The 23,802-nt window shown below is 31.3% G+C and overlaps 1 protein-coding gene and 1 long non-coding RNA gene across 2 annotated transcripts; both read right to left on the bottom strand.

The window, feature by feature from the left end:
* Nucleotides 1-975: 975 nt before the first annotated feature.
* On the bottom strand, nucleotides 976-4,889 carry LOC109122816 (uncharacterized). Its single transcript, XR_002030322.2, has 3 exons — nucleotides 4,572-4,889; nucleotides 3,126-3,245; nucleotides 976-1,450 (listed from the first exon to the last, which is right to left on the bottom strand). It is a non-coding gene; the product is annotated as an uncharacterized LOC109122816 (long non-coding RNA).
* A 5,589-nt stretch (nucleotides 4,890-10,478) lies between these two features.
* LOC100265052 (tubulin beta-4 chain) lies at nucleotides 10,479-14,037 on the bottom strand. The gene is made up of 3 exons (XM_002270033.4): nucleotides 13,421-14,037; nucleotides 12,313-12,582; nucleotides 10,479-11,490 (listed from the first exon to the last, which is right to left on the bottom strand). Exons 1-3 carry the CDS (start codon nucleotides 13,812-13,814, stop codon nucleotides 10,814-10,816), a joined length of 1,341 nt encoding a protein of 446 aa, XP_002270069.1. The 5' UTR covers nucleotides 13,815-14,037; the 3' UTR covers nucleotides 10,479-10,813.
* Nucleotides 14,038-23,802: the final 9,765 nt, after the last annotated feature.

Below are 23,802 nucleotides of genomic sequence, written 5' to 3'. Positions count from 1 at the left end.
CTTTGTTTTTTTTAGGCATGTACCTTAGGTACTACCTTAATAGCCCTTAGGTACCATCTTAAAAGGACCTTAGGTACTACCTTAATTAAAGTTGGGGTCTACCTTTCCCAATCCTCTAACCTTCCTTTGTGACCTTTAGATCATGCCATTATGTGATTCTCTTGTGTGGGCAAGTGGTTCACCTTTGTTTTTTTGCGGACTATACCTTAGGTACTACCTTAATAGCCTTCAGGTACTACCTTAATCTACCTTGGGTACTACCTTAATGGACCTTAGGTACTACCTCAGTTGGATTCTACCTATCCCAAGCCTTAGGCCTTCCTTTGTGACCCTTAAACCATGCCATTATGTGATTCTCTTGTGTAGGCAAGTGGTTCACCTTTGGCTTTTTGAGGACTGTACCTTAGGTGCTACCTTAATAGCCCTTACATACCATCTTAATCTACCTTATGTACTACCTTAAGGGACCTTAGGTACTACTTTAGTTAAATTTTCATTTTTCTTCCAAGAAAGAGTTGAAATCAATTGGAAGTTGGAACTTTGAATTGATGCAAATGGTTTGATTGTCAATCCAATGATAAATAAACTCATAATTGATTGCAACACCACTAAAAATGAAGAAGTTGCATTGAAAGAGCTCTTAATTTTGCGATGAGTATAGAGAAATTCAATTGAAATGTAGGTCATTCATGTGCTGTAGGACAATTAACACATCATATGTAAATGGACCATCCAAAATTAGTCGAGGAACCTTCTACCAAGTCCTAACCAAGTGATTTGATCTTTGCTTCAATTTTTCTTGAGAGGGAAATGAAATTCGGTATCAATTAATTTAATCCCATATTGGCATTCTTGGGTAGAGAAATAAAGTTTGCTAATGAGTTTTCCTTCCTCTAATCTCATCCGTTCGGGCAAAATTAATTTTGGTGGATTATATATATCATGATCAATCAATAATAATAATTGAGATCGTCATAGAGGAATGATTTCTATCATGATCAATCATTTAATTACATAAACTTTTTTAAGTTTCTGTCAATAAGTAATCATCAAAAGGATGAGAAAACTAATTTAAGAAATGGAGGAACACATTATGAGTTACAAGTGCATTATAATAGACTCATAAATGTGAATACAATGCAATAGTAGATTAGGATATTAGAGTGAAATGGCTTGTGAGATCAAAGCACTAAGTCAACCATTTCCTAGGAGGCACAATGAGCTCTGCTCCTCCATTTGAAGCAAACTTATTGAGATGATCAATTATAGAGTTAAAGGCCTTAGTGTTCATCTTTTCTCCATCACCATTTCCTCCAAAGTTTGTTAGCACTGCATTGTGTTTCTGGCAATTTATAGTTTGATACTCCACACTTCTTACCCTTTCAATTTCTGCTACTCTCACACTTATTAGTAATCCCAACACCAAGATGCTTGAAACTACCTCCAAAACCTATGCAAAAAATCACACCAAATCTTTATCAGCAAAACCCAGAAACCAAAATGCAAAAATAAAAAAATAAAAAAATAAATAACCCATTCCAGAAAACCATAAAAAAATCTCAAGGAAATAAAGAAGAATGTACATGAAAATGAAGAACGTGAGGATTTCAAGAATTGAGACAGGCCTAAAAAATGAAGGAAGAAAGGTATATGCTTATGTTTTTGTGCAAGGAAAATAGAATTTATCTCCAACTCATATAGCCAATGAAGTAGTTGAACAAGCGATCTACACAGTGTTGAATAAAAAATAGAAATTAAAGAAATAAGGAAGCTAGGCATTAAAAATTATAGAAACAAAACTTTGTCATTTGGAAAGAAAATGAATATGGAAATCAATCACCAATGCTAAGACCTAATGGAAGCTCCACTGAGGTAGATTCAATGGTAACAAAAGTATAAATTTATGTTTCAAACTATCAAAAGTAGACACTTACATTTTCTTTTTTAATAGTTTCAAAAGTAGAAACATGTATCAAGTCCACAAGAGTTGTCTTTTCTGAATGAGATGATCTCTGCTTCCATTTTTGTGACATAAAAATAAAATTCAAAACAAATGTGTTCATATATGAAAAACTACCTTGAAGCAAGGATATGCACCATTTTGACCTAACCTTCTTGATTTTGAAAGTCAAATAATAATTATTTCAAAGAGCAAAGCCCTAAAGTTCTAGATTTGAAAATGTGGAATCCAATAGCCCATCCTTTGGCAAAAGACACCAAAACTCATGGATTCAGTGAGTGCCTTCCATGTTTCTACATCAAGAAATGAATTTTAATCTCAAGTTGTCACAATAAATGGATAAATTTTATATCTATGTCCATGCGGGGGATAGGGAAAATGTTAGGTCAGTACCTTTCTTTCTCCTTTAAAAACCTTTATTTAAGAACCAACCAAATGGTTTTATTGCCTACTCCAATCTTCTTAAGATTAAACCGAAACCAAAATAAATCATCATAGCCTTAACATAAATTGACCTCAAAATTAATGTAGCTATGTGAACAATGAACTTATATTACTTATGATGTGATATGATAGTCTCAAAGATCTAAAGGAGTACCATTTAATTCCTGAAAAAGCACCATATTTGAAGTTGTGTGTGCAATTATGCAATTAAAAGGAGTAAATGCAATAATCTCATTAGAGTTTCAGACATGAAACTGCATTTATTTTGCAGTAAAACAATTCAAAAGGTGTGGCTTGAACTGTATACAAGTAAAGTTAGGTTAATCATGATAAAAAAATATAAAAAATGGTTGTGTCTATTTGAAATAGAGGATTGAAGAAGCAAGCAAAGCAAAATTTAGAGAAAAGGCCAAGCCATAACTGTAGAGAAAATCCACCTCTTGGAAAAAAAAAACAATAAAAATTCTTGAAAGAAACTAAAAAAATGAAATTGAATTGGTGATAGAATACACTAGTCTAATGCATGAAGCTGATCAACTTGCACAAAAAGAAAACAAAAGCATCATCTTTGTGAGAAGTCAAGAACATAACAACATGTGGATAGATGTACCTAAAACCAAGAAGCATCATCTTTATCAATGTTTTGGCCTTTTCACATCTTCAAAAGAAATTTGTATGACTACATAAAAGCAAAACAAATATTGTGAATGGGCAGATGTACCTAAAACCAAGGTCAAAGGCAAAAAATGGACCATAAATTTAGTAGAAACCCGCAACTAATAACTGCAGCCAATCACCTATTCATCGAGGGAATAGAACGTTCCTATCAAGTAGGAGACATCTGCATGTACAATGGAAATTGGTGGTCAAATTAGCAAGACAAAAATGAAAAATTGTGAGAACTTGATAAACATTATTAATGGAATATAGTTTATACATAGTTTTAGTTTATGATTGCAATGGAAGAGGTTAAATGAGCGATGTCTAAATGCAAATACCGGGAGAGCAACAATGAATGGATATGCTAAAATAGTTTTTCCAAAGACTTAATGGAATGACAAGTAAACATCAAAATATAAGATAATTTATACTGAGAGAGCAACAATGAATGTCTAGTTTAGTCCCTTAGTGGACAAGAAAATCTTCCTCCATCTTAAAACATACATATAATATAGAAGTCAAATTTGGTCCAATATACAGTATTGATAATCCCCATGTTATTTATCTATTTTTTTTCCCACTACTCATGATGGCAAATCAATAAATGAATTTCAATTATCATAGCAAATACACATTCTATTAAAGATAAATTTCTATAATCTTACGATCTTGTGGCTTTGGTACAAGTCCTATATTGTCTAACACAAAAAATAGTTTGCTTTCTCTATTATAGATAGCTGCACAATAAGCAAAAAAAGATTTATTTCAAATCATTAAAACAATGTAAATTTTGATCTTGAGACAAAAAATTCAATTATACATGACCTTTTCATTAAGCCCACACACACTAATTTAGTCCAATTCACTTCAATGATTTGCAATGTAGTGGTTTTTTCCATCTTAAAATCATGCCTTGTCTTTCAAGATTGAAGTTACACAACTTATTTTCCAAAATACCTGAAAAAAAAAAAGGCAAAAGAAGATTGGCATTGTGTGCTTTAAGGGGACTAGTGAAGTTATAAGCATTGGTTAGGGGTAGGTCATCTAATGGGAAAATAAGCCAATACGACCCTACGACGCATGCATGCACTGATGGTGAATCAAGTTTGGGCTCAGGTTCAAAGAATTCATGCACCTGACGAAGCACAGATTGTTCTGAAAAGGTAATCATCAGTTCACAAAAATTTCCATCACGACCACTGGTTTAGGATAGGACTTGGGGTATGTCTAAGTCTTCATATGCAACATTTGCCAATTTTAGAATTTTCTTTTAAATTTATTCCATTTGGTTACTTATGAAATATAAGAGAATAAGGACTTAAGATTTTCTGCCATTTTAGAACCTAGAGAAGGAAAAAAAAAACTTCACTCAACTACTTTACCTTGCAACTATTTCTATGAATATTATTTTCAAGACTCAAAATTTGTTTTCTTTCTTTTCAGATTGTTCTCTTAGCATCATTAGTTTCTATGAACAGAGACTAAGGATGCTAGAAAGAAAACTTACCTGCTACCGTGTACCTTGAATATGGAATTAAAAGAAGGGGATTTGAATTCATCATCTCATATGCCATTTGGTCTTATGTCAACAAAGGTAGTAAGTGGTGTTGTTGAAGCTGGAAGTGGCAATGGCAAAGGCGGCAATGACGATAGTGAGGAAAGGGTGTTGTAGGGGGTAGGTATGAGAGGGAGTGGGAGTGGGAGAGACAAAAATAAAGGTAGAGGGAGATGAGGAGAGGTTAGGAATTAGAGAGTTTAGAGTTTTCCAGGATTTAGGGTTCGAAAGGAAGAAAAATATATGGGTTTCGGGATTAGGGTTTTTTTAATTAGGGTTTAGCAAGAGAGGCACAGAGGGTTTAGACAACGATGAAAAGTGAATGAAACCTGCTATTTAAGTTTTTATTTATTTATTTTGGTTTTCTTTTTTTCATATGTGGAAGCTGACTTGCAAAATGAGGAGGGTATGTTGGGCATTAAAAGACAACTCAGCTCAAAGTGCATAAAACCCAAAATATTTTTGGGTTTAACATTGTAAACTTGGATTTGGCAAACTTGAGTTCCCAATTTCATAAAATTATAATATTAACAGCCCAAAACCAAACTTTCCCAAAAAAAAAAAAAAACAAAAAAAACAAAAAAAAAATTGAATTTACATTGAAGGCGTTTCTACAATTCCACAAAATTAAATTTATATTAAATTTGCTTTTGAAGAAACATTTTCCATAATTTTTATATTAGTCACTTATTGAAAAAATTAAATTAATACTAAAAGTGTCTCTTGAAGGAAATTATTTTAATATAAATTTAATTTTATGAAATTATGGAAGGTGTCTTTTGAAAAGACACTTTTAGTATAAATTCAATTATTTCAATGGATGATTGATACAAGAATCGTTGAAAGTATCTCGTCAAGAGACACCTTTATTATAAATTTAATTTTATGAAATTATAGAAAGTGTCTCTCAAGGAGATATCTTAGTATAAATTCATTTTTTTTCACTATGCAACTAATATGAAAATCGTGAAAAGTGTTTCTTTAAAAGATACTTTTAATATAAATTCGATTTTGTAGAATTGTAAAAGGTGTCTCTTGAAGAAACACTTTTAATGTAAATTCAAATTTTTTTAACATGTGTTAGTGATATAAAAATTGTGAAAGGTGTCTCTTAAAAAGACACCTTCAATGTAAATTCAATTTTTTTGAATGTGTACCATTGATATAAAAATGATGGAAGGTGTCTTTTCAAGAGACACCTTTCAAAGTGGTAAAAAGTGTCGTAGATTTGGAAATATTTTTCAATGTACTATATTTTAAAAAATTGATTTTAAATTCGCCGTATAATTATCAAAAATCCCAATATATGCAACATCATTTTCATATAATATTGTTGTGTTATCTTTAATAAAAGATAATCCACAAGATTCTTGAATACATTAGAGCATACTACTACATCCTGGGCACAATAAAAACATATGTCAATTTTTAATTTTTAAAACATATGTGAATTTTTAATTTTTACTTTCTAGGATATTTTAGGACATAACTTGGATTTAGACATTCCTAAATACTTTTCCAGGTTGATGAAGAGTTAAGCCTTTTTAGCCATGTGGTATAAAAACATAAAACTATTTTTAAAAATTTATAACACTATTTGGTTGTTGTTCTTTGGAAACAATTTTTAAAAATAAAGTGAAATAAAGAACAATTTTTAAAGAATAAACATGAGTTGTTTTCACTAGTTTTAAAAACAAAAGGAAAAAAATGAGTCAGTTTGACTATGTTTTTTGAAACTTGTTTTTAAAAATTGTTTTTAAGTTAAATAATAAAAAATAGTTTTTAAAAATAAGTTTTAGAAAACATGGTCAAACGGGCCCTAAATGTCTTTCACCTTATAACTCTCCCTTTGGATCGTGGTACAAAGAGAAGCATGAGTTTCTCTTTCACCTTGAGGCAATATCGACTACGTTTTTCTATTTAGAGAATGGAAGATGAAAAGTTGTCTAACCCTAAACTCTAAGCGGGTTTATGTAAATCACTATAAACCACTAGTAAGCTTAAGTGACTAAAGCTTATCACATGGACTTAAATTATTTAATCCAGTTCATTGGATTCTATTTAATTAATTGACCCACTAAAAAGACTTCAATTCATTAAATAGCCTAAGTAGAAACTATAAGTTGTTTAATTATAAGTACTTATACAATCTTGTGTTTATTCTTAAGCAACTTTATGTAAATATACAACTAATTAAATAATTCCCTCAAATCATATGCCACCAAAGAATATAAGTTCAAGTGGAGATCATTGAAATCCATAAAAAAAAAAAAAAATAGTAGCCCTCTTATAATCAAATTCTAAAATTTACTCAACATTTTAATAAAGGAAGTCAACACACTCCATTATCTCATGAAAATTAAATGAAGATAAAATTAATTAATTATCAATCAATTAATTTCTCAAGTATGTGACTTAGATTCATTGCTGCAAATTCATGCAAATTTCTCATGAATTGATATTCGTAACTTAATAAGATAGTAGCTATCAATCTCTAATACCTCTCTAATATTTTAAATCTTAAATTTACCTATATCATGATCAATAGACATACTATTATCCACAAACCATAGAAGTCAAATTTCAATCAAATTTCACTAAATGAATTACTATGGTAATAGATTTCACTATCATAAATGCTTAGGATCACTTAATAGGATATACTCTCTCAAATACATGAGATGTCATAATACCTTTATTTATAAGGAATTATGAATTACTTTGTTTCCTAGCCCTAGATCAATTAGGTGTATGCAAAAACTTCCTAAGCTCCTAGATCTATTCATAGCAAAAACATTTGATATCAAAAAACATTTTAGATCTAGAAAATTGATGATTACCTTAGATCTGGATATTCCTAAATTGATTCCTATTGATGAAGAGTAGAACAAAAAACAGTAGAGGATCTTATATCCCCCGAGTCTTTTGCTTGATGACACTTGAATATTAACAATTAGATGGTAAATATCTGAGAGTGAATGTAAGAAGATGAAACCCGAACCTCTAAATGGGTATTTATAGGATGACTTATGGGCTCAAATGATTTGAGCTCACCTTGTTAAGAAAATTAGTAAGTCCCTTACAACATATCTAATATATACATATATGCAATGAAATTCATATAAGATAAAATTTAAAAAAAATATTAAAAAGAGTAGATTTCAAGGCATAAAATTCCAATTGTTTGTACTTTTGATCAAGAGTTCACCTGGTTGCTTACGTTGAAGTTAAGATTTATTTATTTATTTATTGAAGGTAGATGCATGATAATAATTTGGGCTTTTCAGAATGGATTTGTTTTATTGTTGTGCTTTCCTTGCACGGAAATGGAGATTCATACTTTTCTAAGACTTTTTTTTATATACTTGTAGACCCCCTTTGAAGAGCCAAGGGGTATTTAGTTTTTTTATATATATTAGAGGAGCTGGCAGCACTCGAGAAGTGTGGGGGGACCCCTCTCCATGCGTGGGACCAGCTGCAAGAGACGCCATGCTGCTGATGAAGGAAGCCATGCTGCTGACGGCTGAAACAGGGAAGCAGGTGATGGTTTGCTGGAGAAGGTAGGAACCGACTGGAGAGAAAAAGAGAGGAAAAGAAATAAAGAAAAGGCTGGCTAGGGGGGGGGACAGTTGGAGCTGGATTTTTAGAGAGGAAGAGGGGGGCGTAGGGGATTTTTCAGAGGAAGCGCCTGGAGGGTGATCTGGAGGATTTGAAGGGCAACTGAGAGAAAAGAGAGAAAATCAGAGAATGAGATTGAGAGAGAAGCAGGCTGAAGGAAAACCCGAGCAGAACAGAGGAACGGGAAGAGAGAGAGAGAGGAGCTGGGAAAGAGGGGGTTGAAAAAGGATTTTCAGCAAAAGGGATTTTCGGGATTTTCCAGGTGCGAATCAGAGAGCATATTTAACTGATCCGTGAGTTGCATTGACTGAGCTATAGTTCATTTCGTTTTCTTCATTTTGGTGTTGTTGGAATTATTTTTGTCTCTGTTTTATTTGAGTTTGATGCCCGAAATCATGCTTTTCACTTCTGTTAATTCCACCCACCTTGGCCACGGATGTCGCCTGAAAATGACTCTCTCCATCCATAACCAGTCATGCCCAGAAATTTCAGCGCTGTTTCGAAAAAATCAGAAAATGGGCTTCTCTACTGTGAAGGTCTCTGGCAAAGGCTGAAGCAAAAACAAATAAACAAATAAAAAAAAAAAACAAAAGTCAACAAAGTAGCACACAACCCATTATAAAATATTGAGGCCTGCAGACAATGGACCCATTTTCTTTTTTTTATTAAATGCTCTCATCTCTTTTTTAATTTCCACTTCACGTTTTCAAATAAAATTTTTAAAACTTAGGTTTTTAAATCTAATTTTCAAAATCTCAATTCTCAACTAATTTTACAAAAATTCCAAATTATTTTCAAATAAGTTTCAAAACTCCAATTTTCACATTTAATTTCCGAAACTTTAATTCTCAAAATCTAATTTTCAAAAATCCAATTTTTCAGAATTCCAATTTCCACATTATTTAATTAATCATTGTTACTTTCATTATTATTATATCCATTTATTTGTTGATTCATGCATTTTTAAAAGAATTCCATTTTAAATAATCCTTCAAAATTCCATTTTTCACATTTCTTTATCTAATCATTATTATTTTTGCTATTGTTATTATTTTATTCGTCTTAATTATTTATTTTTGAAAATTCCATCTTTAAATAAATTCCAATTTTTAAATAAATCCAATTTGTGAACTTAACTTCCAAAATTCCAATTCTTAAATTTAATTCCTAATACTCCAATTTTCAAACAAATTTCAAAAATCCAGTCTTCACTCGAACAGTTTTAATTCCATTCTGGTTTTAAAATAATCTCATGGTTCTCTTAATTTTAATAAGCATGAACGAATTTTTCGTAATTCCGAATAATGGAATTTATGGGATTAATTCATGCAATATAAATCGGGCTTTGGTGGGGGCCCCACATATGTGATTTTATAACTGATTGATTGATTTATTTATTTTGTTTAATTTATTCTGTTCCTTGACATGCGCATAATTTTATCTATTTGTGATTCACTAATCCTGTTTCACGATAGCGCATTCGTGATTGGAGGACCAGGTACGTATCCACTCATATTTTGTTCATTCTTTATACATGTTTTGATTCCCATATGTGCATGATTGCTTCGAGTATTCATTGATTTTCTCATTGATTGCCATGTTAACTTCATTTTATTAATAGAGACCCGAATTTAGGGACTTAGAGGGGTGCTACGGTCGTTACCGTACCTTCCCGATAAGTAACCTGACCCTCGAACCCGATCCGGTTTTTCACAGACCACTTTTTCCAAAGTAAGGAGTCACACTTAAGGTTTTTCTTTCTTATTTTGTTTACCCTTTTAAAATAAAACAAAAATAAGTGGCGACTCCAAGTCATTTTTCTTAATCAAATAAAAATCAATTTTTCGAAATAAAAATCGAGCTCGCCATTCGAGTGGGGAACGCATGAGCACGAAATGCGGGGTCCATAATACTATTCAAAGTTTATTTATATATAAAATTTCAAAAATCAAAATAATGATTATGATTGCAAGTGGATCCCAGATGAAAAATAGACTTGGGATGCGGTGTGCTTCATGAAATGATCATTGACATGGTGATCACAAATTTATTTTCGAGATACAATATTCATCCAACTGGAATCAATTTATTTACTTTCGGAAGAAACAAAAACGACCCTTTCTGAATAATTTATCATTACTCTGTTCTCAGTGTTCACAACTATTCTAGCTGGATATTAACACAACATTTCTGAAAAAAAAAAAAAAAAAAAACCAAAAAGGCTACCCGTCAATGGAACCATAAAATCAAACCCACGGTAGTGTCAATAATTCAATTAATTCCAGATCAACCAAAACAAGCAGACCATCACGGAATGTGTAGAAAAAGGCAATATGCTGAAATTCAAGCAGGAATGAAAAGGATACATTTTGAACTTTCCACATCTCGCAACAACTGGTATCAAACTAAAACGGGTATTTTTGGGGACTCAACTACTACTATTTGCCCGCTAATCGTCACACAGAAAAGACATCAAACAATTCCCATGGCTCAACCTCAAGTAGTAGAAAAATATTTAGGCACATTTTACCATAACGGAATGGCAGAGCAGCACTCAGCAATATATTATGATCGACTTACATATCTTGTTCAGGTTCCTCCTCATCTTCATAGTCAATTTCCTCATCAGCTGTTGCATCCTGGTACTGCTGATATTCAGACACAAGGTCATTCATGTTGCTCTCAGCTTCGGTGAACTCCATTTCGTCCATGCCTTCCCCAGTGTACCAATGCAAGAAAGCCTTCCTCCTGAACATAGCTGTGAACTGCTCGCTCACCCGCCTGAACATCTCTTGAATTGAGGTAGAGTTACCAATGAAGGTTGATGCCATGGAAAGACCCCTAGGTGGAATGTCACAAACACTTGATTTAACATTGTTGGGTATCCATTCAACAAAGTATGAAGAGTTCTTGTTCTGGACATTGATCATTTGTTCATCCACTTCTTTGGTGCTCATCTTGCCCCTGAACATAGCTGAGGCAGTGAGGTAGCGGCCATGACGTGGGTCTGCAGCACACATCATGTTCTTGGCATCCCACATCTGCTGGGTGAGCTCGGGGACTGTTAGTGCACGATACTGCTGAGACCCACGAGAGGTGAGAGGAGCAAACCCAACCATGAAGAAGTGTAGACGGGGGAAGGGAATGAGGTTCACTGCAAGTTTCCGGAGGTCAGAATTGAGCTGACCTGGGAACCTGAGGCAGCAAGTAACCCCACTCATGGTTGCAGAGATCAAATGGTTCAGATCACCAACTGTAATAATAATAAATGTAACATAAAAGTTAGTCAGCATATATCTTTATAGAACATGGCAGAGAAGTAGTTGTAAAAGAAAAGACTGATTAACATCATATCTCTGCATTAAAAGCATCATGAGAAGAAGCATCTTCCTGTTACACTAAAAGATGACAGAAATAATAAAAATTAAAAAATTAACAATTGTCTGTCTAGAATATTCTTTGTGCTGGCTCTACTCTAAAGTAATACAACTGATGAGTACAGTTACGTAATTGACGAGTACAATAGCTTAGTGGATTATTGCAAGTTCTGTTCACCTTATTGCAGTGTGAGAGTAGTCATGCTATTGGAGTAATGGATTAATCCACTTGAGTCTGAAACCCTAGACAGTCATTCAGTCTTAGACACAAAGAAGGGTGAGTGCTTCAACCACATTACCTCCAAGTATCAAATCTCTGACCGAATGTGCACTGATAGGAGCATGTGATGGTCTCATGCCACTCTTAGAAGTCAATCAATATTGCTATCTAAATTTCATTATATCATTAACAATTTTTGTTCCTCTTGATAAAAAACATTTATTGAACACCATACTTGAGAATCAAAGCGATGTCATAAGTCACAAAACAACTTTATTGGTTGGAAGGATCAGTCACAAAATAATCCCAATATTACAATGCATAAAGACAAGCAATAAATAGACATACAATAAAAAATGATATCCACAAGTTTTCATCTCAAAATCACCTGGGTCTGCATAACTACTCATCTAAACGATTTGAATGTCTAGTTTAATTGACCATCATAGCCGGAAGTAGAAAGGAATGATAAACTTACAGCTAGGAGTGGTTAGCTTGAGGGTTCTGAAGCAGATGTCATACAAAGCCTCGTTGTCAAGAACCATACACTCATCTGCATTTTCAACAAGCTGATGAACAGAGAGGGTGGCATTATATGGCTCCACCACTGTATCTGAAACCTTGGGTGATGGGAACACAGAGAAAGTAAGCATCATTCTATCAGGGTATTCTTCCCTGATCTTTGAAATCAGCAAAGTTCCCATTCCAGAACCAGTGCCTCCACCAAGTGAGTGGCACACTTGGAAACCTACAAATGAACAAATTACAAATACAGTTACTAAGAGAAAAGACAAAGAATCAAAGAACTGTACATTCACATCTTGTAAAACCCACTCAGCATGAATTAGATACAAACAAAATAATTCACCAAATTTTCTAGAAAACAGAAAGAAGGTAACATTATTTTAAGAAAAGATCCTGTGAAATTGATTGCAAATGGTTGAATTTAAATTGGAAATTCAGATCTATAAAATTCCAAAATCTTGCACTTGATAAGGAATGATGGAATGCTTTTGTGGGTTGAAACACTATATATTCAAATTAACTTGCAAATCTACTGGACTTTAAAGCTCCAATTGAATCTTAAAAAGTCTGAAAACAGGTTGAGAAAAAAAGAACGAATATGGATATCATTTCCATTTCCCTCCCCTCATACTTTTTGAGATCCAAGCGAAGCATAAAGTAATCCAACCATAGATTTGGAACTTATGTCCTCATTCCATCGGATCAAACTAATCCCAACCCAGCGAACGGGAGCCTTTCAATTAAACGTCTGAATTCAAGTTGAGTTGCCTAGGACCCAACGCAAATTTGAGTAGGATTTGAATTTCTCAAATTAACGGATTGGCTTCGGATTAAGTTGTCTTCAATTCATCCAAATTCCAGACTTAATTCCAAAGCCTCAAATCCATCCCATCAGCCAAACAAACATAAAGCATTGAATTAAAACACTCCACCCATTATGCAGCCTGAAATTGAGTTCTAAAGTCCTACTCTTGCAATCAAAATCAGTAAAAATTCACATGGAAAGACAACATCCAACTACTTTCACCACCAACTGAGCTTCTATGAGAAAACGGTAATACCTTGAAGACAGTCACAATTCTCAGCCTCCTTCCGCACAACATCGAGAACCGAATCGATCAGCTCCGCACCCTCAGTGTAATGCCCCTTCGCCCAGTTATTTCCGGCACCGGATTGCCCAAAAACGAAATTATCAGGCCTGAAGATCTGGCCATAAGGACCAGTCCTCACACTGTCCATAGTCCCAGGCTCCAGATCCATGAGCACAGCCCTAGGAACAAATCTCCCACACGAAGCCTCATTGTAGTACACATTCACCCGCTCCAGTTGCAGATCTGAGTTTCCAGTGTACCTTCCAGTCGGATCTATACCGTGCTCGTCGCAGACCACCTCCCAGAACTTGGATCCGATCTGGTTCCCGCATTGTCCGCCCTGCACGTGGAGGATTTCCCTCATTTTCTCTAGTTTTTACTGGAAACAAACGGAAAGACCAGGAAAATGAGAGAAGAAGTTCTCCGAAAACCAACAGACGGCAAGGGAATTCACAGAGAGTGCCGACGGTTCCGGTTGAGAGTGAAGTGAGAGCAGTGGAAACGGTATATATAAGGAGGGGATGAGATCTGACGGTCACTGTTGCTTCCCTCTCATTTTTTATTGACGCCGTTAGATGCCGTCGGATGGTACGGTTTGGACGGTGAAGATGGTGTGTGATATGGATGTTACAACCGCTGTTTGGTTTTTAAAAAATCTACCAATTTTGAGACCAAAATACCCTTACTGTGAATTACATCACTGCCCTTTGTTCTTTTCTTTCTTTTTTTCTTTTTTTTTTTGGAAAAATTAAAGAAAGGTGTTACTAAATACCGAAAATTTCCACCTAAAAAAAAAAAGAAATAAAAAGTTAATGGTGTACCAAATAAGAAATATCTCCCAATAAGAAAATTTTGGGTTGTATTTAATACCAAATTGATATTTTCATACTTTCCTTTTTTCCTGCCTAATTTTCTAGAAAATAAAAATACAAAATACCATCTAAAATGGAAATTTATAAATTATCTACCTACTTTTTAAATAAAATTTCTATATTTTTATATGATATTTTTTATTTGTAAAAGCAAAAATAAGAAATATCAAACGTTACATTGTCTATAAAACAACACATCATCTACAAAACATCATATTTTTTAATTTTAATAAATAAAAATAAAAGATATATTCTCAACATTATTCAATTTTATATGACAACAACTCGCCTATTTCCATTTTAACATTTTTTCTTTTTAATAAATATATTAAAATTAATGTTTTCTATTTTTAAATGTAAAAATAAGAAATATGAAACATCACATTTTTTTTCATTTTTAATTAAAGAAAAGATATTATCAGACATTTTCATTTTTATATGACGATACATTGTTTATTTCCTCTTTAATTTTTTTCTTTTTTTAATAAATATATTAACGCTAATATTTTCCATTTTTAAAAAACAAAAATAAGAAATATGAAACATCACATTTTGTAAAATTTTAACAAATAGAAAGAAAATGTATTTTCAATATTATTCATTTTTATATGGTCACACATCATTAGATACAAAATACCATCTAAAATGGAAATTTATAAATTATCTACCTACTTTTTAAATAAAATTTCTATATTTTTATATGATATTTTTTATTTGTAAAAGTAAAAATAAGAAATATCAAAGCGCCACATTTAAAAATTTCCGACATTATTCATTTTATATGATGATACATAGTCTATGAAACATCATATTTTTTAATTTTAATAAATAAAAATAAAAGATATATTCTCAACATTATTCATTTTTATATGACAACAACTTGCCTATTTCTGTTTTAACATTTTTTCTTTCAAATAAATATATTAAAATTAATGTTTTCTATTTTTAAATGTAAAAATAAGAAATATGAAACATCACATTTTTTAAAATTTTAACAAATAGAAAGAAAATATATTTTCAATATTATTCATTTTTATATGGTCACACATCATTAGACATAAAATAGTAGGATGTGCATATCTCGCTAAAAATGATATTTTAGAATATGTTGGAAATGATATATTAGAACATGTGCATCTTATCTATCAAATCAAATGTAACCTAAGATTATATTTAGTTAAAATATAAAATAGAAAATGAAATAATACACCTTATCTCATATTTGGTTCACGATGAGATACCATGGGCGACAAAATATACTACTATTTAATTTTGGTTTTAGATATGATTTATATGAAATACAAATTTATTGTAAAGGATGTTCGTATTTCATTAAAAATGATATTTTAGAATATGTTGGAAATGATATATTAGGATATGTATGTCTTATCTATCAAATCAAAGGTAACATTGCAAATGAAATAATACACCTTATCCCATATTTGGTTCAAGATAAGATACGACGAAATATACTATTTAATTTTTTTTAATTTATATTAATTCTACATTATATATATTGCAAAAATATTAATTGAGAGTTAATCAATTAATAATAAAATATTTATTATTTTAAAACTAATTCAATTTAAATACCCATATAAAAATATTATAAAAATAAAAATAATGGTGATACAAGGTAGTAAATATAATAAATTATTATTATTATTGGTATTATTATTATTAATGTTAAATTAATTAGGGTTATTACTTTTTAACCAAAGGTGTTAAAAGTAAATGGTAAACACTTTTAGGAATATAGTATTTTAATGAATATCTTTTATTTTAATTTTCCAAAATGAGAAAGGAGGAAATAAAGCCATTTTTGTCCAATATTGCCATTAGTTTCTTATTCTTTATGTCTGTAGAGTTTTTTTTTTTTCTTCTTTTTTTTTTTTTTAGGTTTGATTCTAAAAAATTTGAGAGAAAATGTAAAGAAAATAAAATAGAGAAGAAAAGTTAAAGAAAATAAAAAATGTAGGAAAATAAAAAATATATTTAAAGTTAATAAATTATTTTTTTAATTTTTTAAATTTTATTTCACTTATTTTCCTTAGTCATATAAATATTAAATAATTTCAAAATATATAAATTTTTAACTAATTTTAATTAAAACCAAACATTAGAACACTATTTTCCTTAATATTTTTCAGGAATCAGATGTAACCTTAAAGTTTATTGGTTTATAAATATAATCTTGTCCCCCTATATCCTTCATTGGAATCAACCAGACTAAGTGACTGAAAAGATTTTGTCTCCTTTATTTTTATCGGCATTTTTCATAATAAAAATTATTAATACTAATTTTATTGTTTATTTACTTAATTTTCAGCAACTACATCTAAGATTTAATAACTTTCAAATGTAATATGTTAATTTGTAAATATTTTTTTATGGGGGTTGAAAGGAGAGAGAGAGAGAGAGAGAGAGAGAGAGAGAGGAGGGTATTGTAGTCAAGATGTAATGAATCTTATCTTATAGGAATGAGGAGGAGAGACATTTTTGAGAATTGAATTGGATGGGTATGATTATTAATGGAAGAATCAAATAAGAGAGATTTGTTGTTACATCCACATTAGACAGAAAAGACCAGGTGAGACCATGTGACCTGCCAGCTACTCCTTGTCCTATGACTCTTCTTGCCCTTCTGACTCTTGAGTAGTTGAGTGTGTGTGCCAGCCATCGCCCCTCCTCCCCCCTCTACATATTTGTTATGTTTTGGTCTCCAACATGTTACTCCTATTAATTAAATGCACCCAAGACTAAGATTTGGACCTTATCGATCATGGACTTCTCTTGACTCTTGCCTTCAAGAAAAATGAAAATTTAGCATGGATCATCTACTCTAATTAAAGCTCACTTCAATTTATAATATTTTGGGAAAAAAAAAACCATTTGATGTTTGAGGTATAGTATGTCTAGAAGGGCCAAAATATCCCCCTTACCTACTACTCTAAATAGTCCAACAATAGTTTCTTCTTGTCTTATTATGGTTATGTTTGATTTTATTTTGTTTTTTAAAATTGAATATAAATAATAAGAAGAAAATTATAAATAGAAAAAATATAAAACAAGAAAAACCTGTTATGCAATTATTTTTTAAAATAATTTTTAAAAATAGTTTTTGAAACTTGTTCTCCGATTTTTGTAAAACAAAGGTATGTTTGAAAATCTAAAATGTTTTTAATCTATTTTTAATATTTTTAAATATCTTTTAAAAATAAATTTTATATTTAACGTTTTATATTTAATAATTCTACATATTTGTATAATTATTTTTTAAAACAACAGTATAAAACAAGTAAAAATAATTAAAAGATATTATCTGAAAATATTATATTATTTGTGATTTTGTTTTAAAGAAAAAAAAACTATTTTTAAAAATAATTCCTATGTAGAGTCCAAGTAAATGATCTCAATCCATCCAACAAAACCTAAAACCTAACATGACCTATCCTAACTCTCAATCCAATACACCAACCTTCAAGCCCTAAATCCCATTTCATTCCATCCCCTCTCTTACCTAAATAGTAAAATCCTACCCTATTTCTCAAATGGTCCTCCTTTCAACCTATTTCTTCCAAAAAGTTTTCGGTTGACGATTCAAGTCGAATAAAAAGTTCAACTATGCTTCATTTATGATATCATAAATCTATATTTGATATATTATTAAAATATAAAAAATAATTATAAAAAGTAAAAATATTTATATGAAAATAATGAAATCTTTTAAACATGTTTCATCGTTTATTTATTAAAAATCAATAGATTAAATATTGATAAATGTGCAATTTAAATGTATTAATATTTCTAATTTTATTAATTAGTAAGTATAATACTTATCAAATAGTGAATTTTTTTAATGCAATTAGCCATAGATTCTATCATTCTACTATTTTAAAAATTATTAGGTGGTTTTACTAATATTTATTTTTATATTTATCATATTACAAATGAATCTCGATAAATTTATCTTAAATTCTTTCATTTTTAGATATAATTAATAATTAATTATTGCCAAGTTAATTAGATAATGCATTAGAATGGATGCCTCTAGACAATTAGTCGGTCTAATTGCTTTGGTCACCAGTTCTCTACAACTCTAATTTCACAATGGTTAGGACAATGATGAAAATATCGGTAATCACGAATATATCGGTAACTTGATTTTACGGATATATCGGAGAAATATCGGCGTATATTTTGGAGAAAAATTTCGGTATGTCAAAATTTGATCAAAACTCATGGAAATGTAAGAAAAACCTCATAGAAATGTAATTAGAAATATAATAGAAAATTGTCTATTTAAAGTTGTTTTGTTGAAGAATTTGATATATGTATGATATAATTTGCAATATTAAATGTAATTATTTCATGTCAGTCGATAAGAAATGTGAATTTTGTAATTGTACACTCATTATGAAGCTTCATGAAAGACTTGATTTCATTAAATATCAATAATTTGTACATATTACATTGTAATGACCCTTTAGTACCAAAATGAGGATCGATGTGGTTCAATGGAATTGGTAGATGAAGGAACAACGTTTTGCTGTTGGAGACAATATTGGTACCAACTCATTGAGCCTCAATAATATTGGTTAAAAATTCTAACATGTCATGCATATATCTTTGTTGGCGTTCCCCAATATCTCCTCCTATGTGATCACTTCCATCATCAGTTCTACCTCTTGAACCATCGTAACTAGAAGCAGAAGTACCAGCAACACTAGGTCTACTACTTTGGCCAATACTTGTGGAGTCAACTCTTGGTGGGAATTCAATGCCACTTGAAATGAATCCTCAGTATCTTTTCTAAAACTTTCACTGTGAACTTCTTCAGATAACACACGTTCAACATCAACTCCAAATTCTCGAGCATGAGTAGCAATTTGTGGATCAGGATTACCAACTTCATCATCTAAGTGTATAGGCTTGACCCATTGGAATAACTGATTCTCTTCTTCTTCACCCATCTCGGCTGAAATGTCAAGAAGATCAAGGTAATCTTTCTCAACAACTCGATCATTTTCTGCCTCCATATCGCATAACTTTAGCTTCATATTATAGTAATAGAAAACTAATTGTTGTAGTATGGAGTAAGCCAAACGATTGCGTTGCTTTGTGTGGATTAAAGCAAATGTGCTCCAATTTCTCTCACAAACAGAAGATGACGCAGTTTGTGAGAGAACTTTAATGGCCAAATTTCTCAATGTAGGTGTTTGGTTCTCATACATGAACCACCATTCAGCTGCAAGGGAATTCATAATTATATAAATACTTACGTGATGAATTTACAAAAATGATAATCAATTTTTTTTCTCTATTAAGAAATAGTACTTACTGGGAACCATGGTTGACCTTGATGCAACCGCCGCTCGATCACTGAATCCTCTCTTTGCATCTCGAAAAAACACAAGCTATGCATTCATAATTTAAATTGTTAATATCATATTTGTTAGTAAATGTTCAAATAAAATGATGAATGAAATAAGAGATTTTAGTAAAATAAGAGTTTCTTATTTACCTCATTTCCAAATTGACTAACCGATTCAACATTTGGGTCTAATTTAGCAAATACTTCATGGACTGATTGAATTAAATATGGATCACTACCAACTTCACGCCTATATTGAAACCTTGGATTCAAGAAGTATGCTACAATAAAATTATGTAGATTTAGTATTGTGTAAGAGAAAATGAAATAAAATCAAAGTAACAATTGATGAAAATTAAGTACCTGTTGCATGAAGTGGATGTTTTAGTGTTTTCTCCCAACGATCTTTGAGTATTTTGAAGATCCAATCACCAACTTGTTGACGATTGAGATTTTCTTTCATCACTTGCATAAGCTCATACACAAACGGCATTGTTGGAACAACTTCTGAATCAATGATTCGAAGCACCACGTATAGTGGTTCAAAGTATGAAACAACATGTTTCATTCTATCCTAATACGGATGATCAAACATTAGTTTCTCTATATCTCGTCCAATGTTTGTCCGACTAAGCTTGTGTAGTGCCCATTCATCACTCATAAACAATTTCTTCAAATCAACCCTTTTTAAAAGAAGACTTTCAAGGGCAATATAGTTTGTAGCAAACCTTGTAGCTCCTGGTCGAACAATGTCTCCACCATAGTACTTTCTCATTTCTACAAGTAACCAACAATGATTGTAAATGAAGTTAGTTATCTTGCGGACATTGCATATTACCTCTGCAGTACTATGTCTTTTCCCAATGTCTTCAAGCATTAAGTCGATGCAGTGTGCCGCACATGGGGTCCAATATAAGTTAAACTTTTTCATCAACAGCTTCCCTGCTTTCACGAACGTTGGCCCGTTATCTGTGACAATTTGGACCACAGTATCTACCTTGACTTCTTTGATAACATTCTTCAATAGCTTGTATATGTATTTGTGGTCTTTAATATTGTTGGATGCATCGACTGACTTGAGGAACATCGTACTCCCTTTTGAATAAGCCATGAAATTAATTATGCTTAATCTCGTGGGCCCTGTCCATCCATCTGACATTATGGTGCAACTATATATCTTCCATTTTTCTCTTTGCTAGTTCACATAATCTTCCATATCTTTGTGCTCCATTTCCAAGTACTTATTCTTTATTTCATATGGAGATAGAGGTTCGATTCCCATTCCTACAAATCATATGTAAGAAATATTTAAAACATGACACAAAAGACAACACCTACTGAAGGTATGAAACAATATAAAATTTGAGAACTTAAAAATTACCTGCTTGTTGTGCATAATAATCATATTCTTGAAGTGGTGAGAGTTTGCTTTATTGGGTGCGACGCTATCATAAATGAAGAATTTGCTTATTAAGCGTCCCATCATTTCTTTAATTGAACCACCCTTTAACATATCTTTAATATTTTTTTACTTTACCTTAGAAGACTTGTAGAGTGATGGTGCAATAGGCGGTGATGGGTCTGAATGTCACATACTTTGAGATTTTCCGCATTATCGGTGCACCACTAGTTCATGACGACTCCCTTGTTTTACACTTGCTTCCTACAAGATTTTCATGTTGTTGTTGCTCCCATTTTGTTGCCTTCGATGCACGAACCGTTTCTCAATAAGCATCCCGCTCATCCAGGTCCATATTTGCTGGATACATGTACACTTCTTCATCTTCATCTTCATCATCATCATTATCCTCGTCCATGACATCTGTATGCCTAGCCCCTATAGTGCCACGTAATTGATCTCTGATCTCTTTAATATCTACAGTTTTCTTTGCTTTTGCTTTACTTTTTCATGTAACATTTCTTGTATCTCTTATTTCACTTCGAGTGGCACTGAAAGACACTTTTTGGTATTGTTATTCGGGTCTCTATGCGCTAAATGATACTTGAATCGACTAATGCCTCCACTCTTCATTACTAGCCCACAAAAATTACAAATTGTCCCATTTCGGTTTCCCTCTAATGGTGAACAATACTTCCAAACTAAATCTCGGCCGAATGTGCCATTCCCACCACCTCCATCTCCACCTCTACCTCCACCTCCACTTCCACTTCCACTAGCCATTGCAACTCTATTGAACATATACTATTTCATTACAATTGAATAAAAATTTAAATTAAACAAGTAAATAAAAATAAACTTATTGCAAATATAGTAATCATGTCAATCAAACTTATTGCAAATGTACTAATTAATTACAATTAATTATATGAAAATCTACTAATTCATTCAAGATTTAAAAAATGTACTAATTAATTACGAATGAAAATATAAAAAAAATTGAAAAAATTGGGAAGCTACTAATATTGTTAATTAAGTTAATAAATTAACTAAACTAAATTAATTCTATAAAAATCTACTAATTCATTCAAGATTTTAAAAATGTGCTAATTAATTACGAATGAAAATATATAAAAAATTGAAAAAATTGGGAAGCTACTAATATTGTTAATTAAGTTAATAAATTAACTAAACTAAATTAATTATATGAAAATCTACTAATTCATTTAAGATTTAAAAAATGTACTAATTAATTACGAATGAAAAGATAAAAAAAAATTGAAAAAAATTGGGAAGCTACTAATATTGTTAATTAAGTTAATAAATTAACTAAACTAAATTAATTATATGAAAATCTACTAATTCATTCAAGATTTGAAAAATGTACTAATTAATTCAAATGTACTAATTAATTACAAATGAAAAGAAAAAAAACATTGATGTACTAATTCATGACAATTGAAAAGAAAATAAATAAAGATTTAAATAATATACTAATTAATTACACTTCAATACAAAAGAATAAAAATTTAAAACAAACATACCTTAAAAACAAAATGAGTAACCTTGGGAACAATGAGAGATCAAATATGGAATGTGGATGAAATTGGTGAAAAATGAACTATTTATAGAAAAAACTTGGGCCAAAAAAGTTGTTGGAATCTCATTTTACCGTTGGAAAACAAAATTGGTAGTTGGATCGAAATCTGGGCGAAATCTAACCATTGGATCATCACATAGCTGTTGGGGTTCAATTCTAGTCGTTGGATCACATCCAACTTCAATTTGGACCATCAGATGCACATAAAATGACAGTTGGAGCTCGGACCAAATCTGGACCGTCAGATCAACGCGGGGAAGCTGGGAGTCGTCAGATCAGCAGCAGATGCAAGGCGCCGATTTTTTCAAAAAATTGGCGAAAAATCGGTGAAATAATTCGAAACAAACCGATTTTCCTCTAAAATATTCTAGCCGATGGCGATTTTTTGAAAAAATCGTCGAAATTACTCCTCTTACCAAAATTTCGCCGAAAATTGTCGAAATTGACAGAAATTTCTCTCGTCGACATTTCACCCTCCTTTTTCGTTTCGCCCACCTCCAAAACACGAAATTTCTCCGAAAAAAAAAAAAGAAATTTTCATCCTGGGGCTAAGAAAGGCCACATAGTCACTGGTTAGTCTAATTTGATTTTCAAAATATTGTCTCAAACTTAATACATTAAAACTTTGATAAATAAATATTTAACAAATTAATAACCTTATTTAAATAAAAAAAATTCTTCTGGTCCCAAATCAGGTTAGTGTGTTGAATTAATAATCTTATTTTATATTTAAAATAACATTTTTTAAAATATAAATTATTGAGGCTCTAAAGCAAAATATAATTTTTTTTTAAAAAATATTTCATATTTAAAACTTTTTTTTATCTTTAAAGATATTAACTTTTGACAACATCTATTGTTTTTGAATTTTTACGTCATGCATGTACAAGTACTTAGAAACATAATGCTCTATTTTATCAATAAATTAATAAATTATTTATTTATTAATAGATCAATAACATATAATAATTTCTTTTCATCCAAAGAGTATTATTTTATTAGATTTTTACCATTCGGAGATAATTCATGTGGGGATAAGAACCATAGAATAATTGGCTCTCATAGAATCACCAAAATTTTATAATTAACCTTTGTTCCAATAAAGAA

This window comes from Vitis vinifera, chromosome 6 (genome assembly GCF_030704535.1).
Source record: "Vitis vinifera cultivar Pinot Noir 40024 chromosome 6, ASM3070453v1".
Lineage (NCBI taxonomy): Eukaryota > Viridiplantae > Streptophyta > Magnoliopsida > Vitales > Vitaceae > Vitis > Vitis vinifera.
The sequence above is the reverse complement of the archived record's forward strand: the minus strand, read 5'-3'. Positions and strand labels throughout refer to the sequence as shown.